The following is a 9,329-nucleotide window of genomic DNA, read 5'->3' on the forward strand; positions in this document are numbered from 1 at the left end:
TTTTAAGATAGTGTCTCCTTAAATTGCCCAGGCTGGCCTGGAACATGCAATCCTTTTGCCTCAGCCTCTTGAATGGTTTATAGGAGTATGCCATTGACTCTTTTTATTTTTCATTTTGGGAGGGTATCCCTAAATTGTGAGGCTGGCCTGGAACTTGCAGTCCTTCTCAGCTTCCTCAGTAGCTGGGATTAAAGCAACCCCTAACCCATACTTCTTTTTTGTTTATTGTTCTTTGTTTGGGGATACCAGGGATTGAACTCAGGGGAACTCAACCACTGAGTCACATCCCCAGCCCTATTTTGTATTTTATTTAGGGACAGGGTCTCACTGAGTTGCTTAGCGCTTCGCTAAATTGCTAAAGCTGGCTTTGAACTAGCAAATCTCCTACCTCAGCCTCCTGAGCTACTGGGATTACAGGTATGTGCCACTGTGCCCAGCTGTTTATTGTTTTTTTTTTTTTTTTTTTTTTTTTTTTTTTTTTTTTTTTTTTTCACAAAGGGGACTCAAGCTTAAAATGTTTTAGTAAAATACAGGACAATTTGGGGGTTAAAGTGACTTATTTCCAACACTCAGACATTGGGACTGTGCCTGGCTTATTTTTTATTTTTAAAGAGTCTTATGAAGTCACCTAGGATGGCCTTGAATTTGTGATCCTCCTGCCTCAGCATCCCAAGTAGCTGGTATAACAGGCATGTGCTATTGTGTCTAAATGAATTCACACTTTTTTACTTGTTTAAATTTTTGTAAAATGTGTAGAGATAAAATCAGCAAAAGATCATTATATCTGTTATATATTTTCATTGTCTTACAGCTATTGATATGGTTCAGTTCCTACCTGTCTTAAGATTCACCTTGCTTAAAAAATGAAGAGAGAGCTGGGCACTGTGGTGCATGCCTGCAACCCCAGCCGCTCAGGAGGCTGAGGCAGGAAGATCACAAGTTCAAAGCCACCTTCAGCCACCTCAAAGCACTAAGCAACTCAGTGAGACTCTGTCTCTAAATAAAATACAAAAAAGGGCTGGGGATGTGGCTTAGTGGTTGAGCACCCCTGAGTTCAATCCCTAGTACAAGAAAAAAAAAAGTTTATGCAGAATATTGAAGATTATGCTCAATAAACTCTACTTTCCAGTACACAAAATCACCTTTAATCTACAATTAATCTTCTACACTCAAAGTATATCTAGGGAGTTGGAGTTGCAGCTCAGTGGTAGAGAATGCAAGGCCCTGTGTTTGCTGTGGAAAGGCAAGAACCTCATCACATATCTGTTTCCAATCTTGCCTACTCTATAATCTGTTCTTCACATGGATGCCAAAAAAAAATCTGATTAGGTCACACTTTTGCTTAAATCTCTCTAGTGACTTTCTAGTCCATTTAGAATACTTTCCAAATTCCTTCATAGAACTTACAAAACCCTGTATAGTCTGGCTCTTGCCAATCCTTCCTCACTCCTTTCTCCTCACTTCCTCACTTAGACACTTCATTTTTTGTTTGGGTTTTTTGTTTTTAGTTTTGGGAATTGAACCCAGGGGTGCTTTACCACTGAGCTATATCCCCAACCCTTTTTTTTTTTTTTTTTTTTTTTTTTGCGGTGTTGGGGATCGAACCAAGGGGCTCGTGCTTGACAGGCAAGTACTCGGCCAACTGAGCTATCTCCCCAGCCTCCTTTTTATTTCTTTTTTTGAGACAGGGTCACACCAAGTTGCTTAAAGCCTGGCTAACTTCTGATCCTTCTGCTCAGCCTCCTGAGTTGGTGGGATTAAAGGCATGCACCATGGTGACCAGCTGTTTATTTTTAGAATATTTTTTAGTTGTAGATAGACACAATATCTTTATTTTATTTTTATGTGGTGCTGAGGATCAAACCCAGGGCCTCACACATGCCAGGCAAGTGCTCTACCACTGTGCCACAACTCCAGCCCCAACTGTTTGTTTATTTTAAACATGTAGTAGGTGTAATGGCACATGCCAGTTAGTTGGAAGCCTGAGGTAGGAGGATCAAGAGTTGAGGCCAGCAGGGTACAGTAGCACACATCTGTAATCCCAGTGACTCAGGAGGCTGAGACAGGAGGGTCACATGTTTGAGAACAGCCTCAGCAATTTAGTGAGGTCCTAAGCAACTTAGTGAGACTCTGTCTCAAAATAAAAAATAAAAAGGGCTGAGGATGTGGCTCACTGTTAAAAACACCCCTGGGTTCAATCCCCAGTATCCATCTCTTCAAAAAAAAAAAAAAAAAAAAAAAAAAAAGTAGGCTAACCTGGGCAATTTAGCAGAACCATGTCTCAAAATCAAGGACTAGAACTGGGGATATAAGTTAAGTGGTAGCACTTACCATGTGCAAGGCCCAGGGTTCAATTTCCAGTACCACACACACAAAAGGAAGGTCTGGGCCTTTCTGAATGGTAGGTAAAGCACATGTTCAAGCCCCTGGGGTTCAATCCTCAGGATCATAGATAAAAACAACTGCAGGGCTGGAGTTGAGGCTCAGTGGTAGAGCACTTGCCTGGCATGTGTGAGGGTTAGGTTCAATACTCAGCACCACATATAAAGAAAATAAAAGACCCACTGACAACTAAAAATATATATATTTAAGAAACCAAACAACTGGGTTTAGTTGTTCGGTAGTGACCATGGAAATGTGACTGCAAAGAGCTCGCAAGTTAAGTCAGATAGTCAGACATTATTGTGCACACCTGTAATCCTAGGTACTTGGCAGGTTGAGGCAGGAAGATCACAAGTTTGAGGTCAGCCAGGGGATTTATGGAGACCATGTCTCAAAATAACTATTTTTCCTTTTTAATTTTTTTTTCAAAATAATTTTTAGAAAAGACTGGGAATGTAACTAAGAGGTAGATCATTCCTGTGATCTCTCCCCCCATCAACAAAATTGTCAGATAAAACAGATCAAGCATAAATGACAAGGAATTTTTTTAAAGCAAGGAATATTGACATGCTTTTCTATCTTTTTTTTCTTTTTTCTTTTCTTTTTTTTTTTTTTTTTTTTGGTGAGACAGGGTCTCACTAAATTACCCAGGTTGAACTTGAACTTGTGATCCTTCTGCTTTGGCCCATCCAGTTGCTGAGATTATGGGTATGCAGCCAGGTAGTTCTGTTATTTTCAGAAGCTAGAATCTATTTTTTTCTTTGCTCTTCCCTGCCCTCCAAATACTGGGGATGGAACCCAGGGGTGCTTTATCACTGAGCTATACCCCAGTCCAGCACTTTTTATTTTTTGGCACTGGTGATTGAGCCCACGAGTGCTTTATCACTGAGTTACATGCCTAGTCATTTTTATTTTGAGACAGGGGCTCACTAAATTGTCTCCTTAAATTGCTAGGCTGGTCTCGAAGTTGTGATTCCTCTGCTTCAGACTTCGAAGTCGCTGGGATTACAGGAGTGCTTCACGGCGCCCGGCTCCCTGCCCTTTTTATTTTTTATTTTGATAGGGTCTCGCTAAATTGCCGAGGCTGACTTCCCACTGGCGCTTTCTTAGTCTCCCTCCTGAATTACTGGCATTCCAGGCATGAGTCAACACACCCAAAGTTTGTTTTGTTTTAATAGCAAACACAAATATGCCTATGCGTCAGTCGAGGTGGCGCGCGCCTGTAATCCCAGCGACTCGCGAGGCTGAGCCCGAAGGATCGCAAATTCGAAGTCAGTCTCAGGAATTTAGAGACCCTGTCTTCAAAATAAAAAATTAAAAGGACTGGAGGTATAGCTCAGTGGTGGAGCACCCCCGGGTTCAGTCCCCAACACCACACGCGCACGCACATGAATCCTTATTAGGTGGGTTTCATCCTGAATTTATGGATGAGGAAGCCAAAATTTGGACTGGCTGCATACAGTTGCCCAGCCTTACGTTTGGAAAGGCTGCTTCCAAACCAGAGTCCAGAGTCCGCAATCACTCAGGCACACGCTGCGCACCGCGGTTAAGGTGAGAACTTCAATTCCCGTGGGACTGTGCGGAAGCATCGCGAGATCTCCCTTAAAAGCGGCGGCGGGAACGCAGTGCCAGCGACTTCCTGGGCGTTTGCGAGGTTCGGAGGCGGAGAGGATGGCAGACTTCTACAACTCGGACAGCGAGCCTACCACGCGCACGCTACTGCGCCGAGTGCTGGATACCGCGGATTCGCGTACCCCGCGGCGTCTCCGGAGTGCCGGGGCTGGGTATGGGAAGGCAACTAGAAGGACCCGGGAGTGGGGTCTGGGTGGGGTCCAACTCCAACCATATTTGGAAAGGGCAGCAGTCTCAGAGAGGAGCAGAGCTCAGGGCACTGAGAATTGGTTCACTCCCCCAGCCCCGCTCGTCCAAGCTGTTTGTGCCCCCTCCCTGGAGCTCCAGACAACCAGGCCTCAGGACCACACAGTCCAACACTGCACCAGAGGTCTTCCACCGCTGAAGGTGGATATTCGCTCAGTGTTCTAAGCTTTTTCACCCACACCACCCAGGGTGTGTCCAGACATCTGCTCCCCACCTTTCCTTGCACATTCAGCTCTACTCTGTAGCTCCCAGCTGAAAGATGGGAATGGAGCTAGAGAGAACAGCCTTTGTAGAAGTCAGGAGGCAGGAACTAGAAAGATATTTTACTAGGGAGCAGGAATTTGTCCTGACTTGAGTGGGAGTGTTCCTGGGAGAGGGTTGTGGTGATCTCATGGGGCAGAGAGTGCAGAAGTGGGCATTTGAGACAGTTCAGTCCTTTTCCTTATAAAGGAATGGGAAGTCATTTGTGATAGGTTTTTTACCTATGAATGATGAGATAGGAACTGTGTCCAGGGAAAGTGTATGTGGTTCTGTGAGTTACTGGATTGGGGAGACAGAACCGGGTGACCCATTGAAGGCTCCCATCAGACCCTGACAAGTAATTTAAAAGATTAAAAACAAATAGATTTTTTTTAAGTGTTTAGAGTGGAAGCTCTTCCAATTACTCCTCTTGTTTGTATGGCTAATCTCTACTTATCCTTTATGATTCTACTGAAGTCACTCTGTGAAGCCTTCTTCAGCCTCTCACCCTGGCTGGATCAATCATAGTTCCTTTCTTCCCATACCTAATAGATAACTCTCTTTCACTCACATACATCCCTGTTGACATGAAGGCTATGGAAGGCACAAGTGGTTTCTGGGTTCCTATCCCTGAAAGAAAAGGGCTTTAAACCAAGACCTCTGGTGAAAACATGTCTCTGAATCATATAGCCTGTCATTCCCACTCCCTTACATAATTTTCAGAAAATTGGTCTTTACACAGTGCCCAGAGAGCCCTACTTGAAACACCTTCCTCCAGGAGGCTGAATAGTGGAACAAAGACAACTGCCAAACAGCATTCCCATGGAGCCAGGGTAAGTGCCTAGTCCACTGACCACTATAGGGCCCAGGCTGCCTTCTTGGGGCTGTCAGGTCTATTTCTGATCTGGAGCCCACCTTGAAGGAATCCCCAGGCAAAAAAGGACAGACTGGTTGCATGGTGCTTTCACCCATAGTCTATTGGCAGACTGGCCCACTTTCAAGTCAGTGGTAATCTAGAGGAACAGACACCCCGGACTCTGCTAAAGAACATCCTACTAACTGGTGAGTGGGCACTAATCTGCCAGGTAGACATAGGCAACAGTCCTGTAGTATACCGCATTCAAGGAAGCCTCTGCTGTCCTATTGTGCAGCCCCAGAATCTTCCATCCTGATGCCAGAGACAGTGGTGAAGCCAGTGCCAGCACTGCAGGTGGTCCAACCTTCCAGAAAGGAAAGCAGTCGGGGCAGGTATCCAGTGAACTTCCCTCCTGGGCTGGGCCCCTCTTGGCTCCAAATGCCAAAATTGGGCTTCTTGCCTGAGATAAGATCTGTTCTCACAGCCTGGAGCTACAACTTCCTGAATTTGAGCCCCCCACAACCCTGGCTGCAGGTCTGCCTGCCCCTAGCAGGAAGAAGCAGAGGCTGAGATTGTCAGTGTTTCAGCAGGAAGTGGACCAGGGGCTGCCTCACTCCCAAGGTGTGAACTAGGACACCAACTGTTACTGTCTTCTCCCTCCTGTTCTCTGAAGAGGCTTAAGGAAGCCTGAGAGAGGGCTTTCATGGACTTGAATAACTTTTTACATCTTCTTTCTGATCACTGACAGAGCATCCTGGGAATGCTGATGCCTCATCCCTTACCAGGTACCATTCCCTGTTTTGGGGGTTGGTGGAGCAGAGGCTTGGGGAGAGAGGTGCTGACTGATGGAATCTAGCCATACTGATCCCTGCTGGTTTTAGCCTCATAGGCTGGTGACCACATTCTAAAAGATGAGAGCCCCAAGGGTAGATAGGAGAATCCTTTGGGGACATTGGGCCTCATTGGTACCTGACTTTCCTTTGTGCCTCCTCCCTACCACCAGCTCCCTCAACCTGTCCTTTGCCACACCTCTTCAGCCACAGTCAGTGAAGAGGCCTGGTTTGGCTCGCAGACCTCCCCTCCGCCGGGCTGTAGATGTGGGTGCCCTGTTACAGGATCTGCGAGATGATTCCTTGGCCTCAGCTCCTTCAGGTGAGACTGAGGTTCCCCCTTTCAGCATTTGGAGGAAGGTACTTCCCTATGACACATTGGAGGTACTCCTCATTCTGGGGTTGTATCCTTCTTGGTGGAATCAAGGACAGCATTTGAACCTGGCTAACAGGTCTATAAGGAGCTACTTTCTTTCCGTGGGTGGCACTGGCCTTGGTGAGGCCCAGTCTAAGTACTTCTGTTTTTTCCAAAATCTCAAATCCTTGAACTATAGGGCTAGAGTAGGAAAGGGGTGTGGTTTGGTGGTTGGAGTTTGTCAGAAGGTTGAGAGGCCAGGATTCACCATCAGCAAGCCAGTTAGAGGTGACCTCCTGATTCCCTAAGACAAGTCAAGTTTACCAGAATAGGAGGAGGTTTCTTGGCAGAAGGAAAGTGAAGAGTATGGGTATGGGTAAACAATTGCAGGTGGGCCAGCTGTGGAGGCCTGTGAATGCCAGACCCAAGGGCAGGAAGGTAAGCAGTGAGAGCTGTGGAAGGGAGATAAGGTTTAGAGTGTAGGTCATCTCTCTCTGAAACCACTCAGGCTGGGAAGATCCATGGGGCCAATTGCCCAAACCCTGGCAACTCTGAGCATCAGCAGGTTAGCCTGGAATACAATGAATGCCAGCTGGCTCTTGATCTTCAGGTGACAGCCTCAAAACCCCTATTGCAACTCTGCCAACGGACACTGTTTTGGAAGACACCCAGCCATTCTCACAGCCCTTGGTTGGCTGCTCCCCCAGTGTACATCACTTTCTGCCCCATCCCTTTCCTACTGGTACTGAAGATGCTGAGAGGGCTATGGGGCACGGGACACAGAGCAGTGGACCTGGGCTACAGAACCACAGTGAGTATGTAGGGCAGGCTTAGCTTGGGCAAGTTAGCACTATTAATTTTTCCCTCCTCAAGCCCCAGAGCTGTGTTCCCCAAACCATTCTGGCTGGAGGTTCTTCCTCCACCCAAGAACAGTGTCAGTGTTGGACCAGAAGATTCCACATCATTGTCCTGGTGCTGCCTTTGACTTGGTCTCTCCTTAGTGAGTGGGGCTTGCGTTGCTGCTCCATCTTTATCCTTCTTGGAGCCGCAACCTTGGTCTGCTGCTGCTCCAGAGATAATAGAAGCAGAGGATTCCCAGGGAACTGTGGAGGCAGAGGAGCCAGAAGGATCTTCAGAGGATGAGAACACCTCTGACAGGCCAGGTAAGAAACACAGTACAGGGATCAGTGGGTGAATGGCAACAGCTGTATTCAGGCCCTGCACACAGAGGGGGCTTGCCTGTGTTGTTTCTGGGTACTGGGAGTATTAGGGAGCCAGGGAGACTCTGAGGGGTACTTGCTTAGCTAGAGCTAGGTGAGGCCCTTGAGAAACAGGACAAGACTTCACTGGACCTGTATAACTGGGTGAGATGGGTCAAACCTGAGCTTGCTATGACCCTACCCCTTTTCTGCAGCAGAATTGGCAGCCAGCACCCCCGAGTTCCTCCAGGCCAAGCAACTGCATCCGATTCCTGAAACAGCCCCCCCACCTGGTGTTGCAGTGTAAGATTCCATGACCCTGTTACTCATGGGCCTCTTGGGAAAGGGTTAGCATTGGGCACCCTGTGCATGTATTCATCCCATTTTCCATAGGTCTGTAGATGATTGTCCAGCACAGCAGCCTGAGCCAGTCTGGGAGATACTTCCCAAGGGCATATCTGATCCTGGTGCCTACCTCCAGGAGCTTAGGGGAACTAGGGTGAGGTGGATGTGTCTAGGTCAGTATGTATTCAGAGAGGGCTTCCTGGAGGATTAGCAGAATTGGGACAGGCAGTGATAGATTCCTGAGGGGAGAAAATGGCCTGAGCAAGTGCCATTGTATCCAACCTGGAGGAACATAGTCCAGGGAAACACCAGGCTTCTGTGTGGCCTCGGCTCCATAGCCTCTCAGTAGATGATTGGGATTGCTGGTCCAAGCTAAGGAGCACATGAACTCAATTTTATCAGGAGCTGGTAGGACTTAACCCTTGATTAGGGACCTCTTCAAGTAGCAGTTTAGCCATCTCTATCCACTCCTGTCTCCAGCTTGTCTTCAGAGACTCTGGAGCCTGCATCAGCCAGACTTCCCCGCAAACCCCGAACTGCTGGCTCCAGGCCCCGTCAAGATTCCTACAAGGCTGGACTGAACCACTATATAAAACTCTTTAGCTTCTATGCTAAGATGCCCATGGAGAGGAAGGCTTTTGAAATGGTGGAGAAGTGGTGAGTCCTGGACACCTGGGTACAGGGGGAGCCTCTCAGATTATGAACAGACTGTTCAGTCTGCTGTAACCCAACCTTCTTGGCAGCCTAGACAAGTATTTCCAGCAACTTTGCAATGACCTGGAGGTATTTGCTGCTCATGCTGGTCGCAAGACTGTGAGGCCAGAAGACCTGGAACTGCTGATGCGACGGTAAGTGGGCAGAAGAAGAAGGCTGGGTGTGGGAGTGCTGGCACTGGCTCCCTATGCCCCTCTCTTCCTCTGCTGCAGGCAGGGCCTGATCACTGACCAAGTCTCATTGTACGTGCTTGTGGAGCGGCACCTGCCCCTGGAGTACAGGCAGCTGCTCATCCCCTGTGCATTCAGTGGCAACTCTGTCTTCCCTGCTCTGTAGTGGTCAGGCCTTCATATGCCCTGTCCCCACCTGAGGCCTCTTAGCTCCACATAACCCTCCAGCTCTCCTCCCTGTCCCCTAGCATCAATAAAGTGTGACAAATAGAATATTATGCTTTTTGGTTTGTGTCCTGGCGTCAGCCCAAATCCTCCTCCCCTTACCACCCAACATCCCAACATAGTCTGGAAAATGGT

The 9,329-nt window shown here is 47.6% G+C and overlaps 1 protein-coding gene across 9 annotated transcripts; it reads left to right on the forward strand.

Annotated features, from left to right (window-relative positions):
* Positions 1-4,003: 4,003 nt before the first annotated feature.
* Positions 4,004-9,232, forward strand: Cenpt (centromere protein T). 9 transcript variants are annotated; one of them, XR_007105448.1, is made up of 13 exons: positions 4,005-4,166; positions 5,243-5,333; positions 5,475-5,562; positions 5,652-5,748; positions 5,841-5,977; positions 6,105-6,141; positions 6,360-6,508; positions 7,152-7,352; positions 7,543-7,704; positions 7,956-8,043; positions 8,134-8,239; positions 8,566-8,742; positions 8,829-8,931. XR_007105448.1 is itself a non-coding variant. In XM_047528933.1 (13 exons), the coding sequence occupies exons 1-13, from the start codon at positions 4,054-4,056 to the stop codon at positions 9,133-9,135; spliced, it is 1,569 nt and encodes a 522-aa protein (XP_047384889.1). In that variant the 5' UTR covers positions 4,009-4,053; the 3' UTR covers positions 9,136-9,232. The 9 variants fall into 9 exon arrangements, 7 of the variants coding, with proteins under 7 accessions (XP_047384893.1, XP_047384889.1, XP_047384891.1 ...); XR_007105449.1 differs by having other exon boundaries at positions 7,959-8,043; XM_047528933.1 differs by lacking the exon at positions 8,134-8,239 and adding an exon at positions 9,012-9,232 and having other exon boundaries at positions 4,009-4,166; positions 8,829-8,933.
* Positions 9,233-9,329: the final 97 nt, after the last annotated feature.

Source organism: Sciurus carolinensis, chromosome 16 (assembly GCF_902686445.1).
Source record: "Sciurus carolinensis chromosome 16, mSciCar1.2, whole genome shotgun sequence".
Taxonomy (NCBI): Eukaryota; Metazoa; Chordata; class Mammalia; order Rodentia; family Sciuridae; genus Sciurus; species Sciurus carolinensis.

Excerpts from the sequence above, each read along its gene's own strand:
- Cenpt (XM_047528933.1), top strand. The coding sequence starts at position 4,054 with ATGGCAGACTTCTACAACTCGGACAGCGAGCCTACCACGCGCACGCTA. Across the intron at positions 5,563-5,651 it reads AAAGAACATCCTACTAACTG|CCCCAGAATCTTCCATCCTG; the intron begins GTGAGTGGGCAC and ends CCTATTGTGCAG. Across the intron at positions 7,705-7,955 it reads GAACACCTCTGACAGGCCAG|CAGAATTGGCAGCCAGCACC; the intron begins GTAAGAAACACA and ends CCTTTTCTGCAG.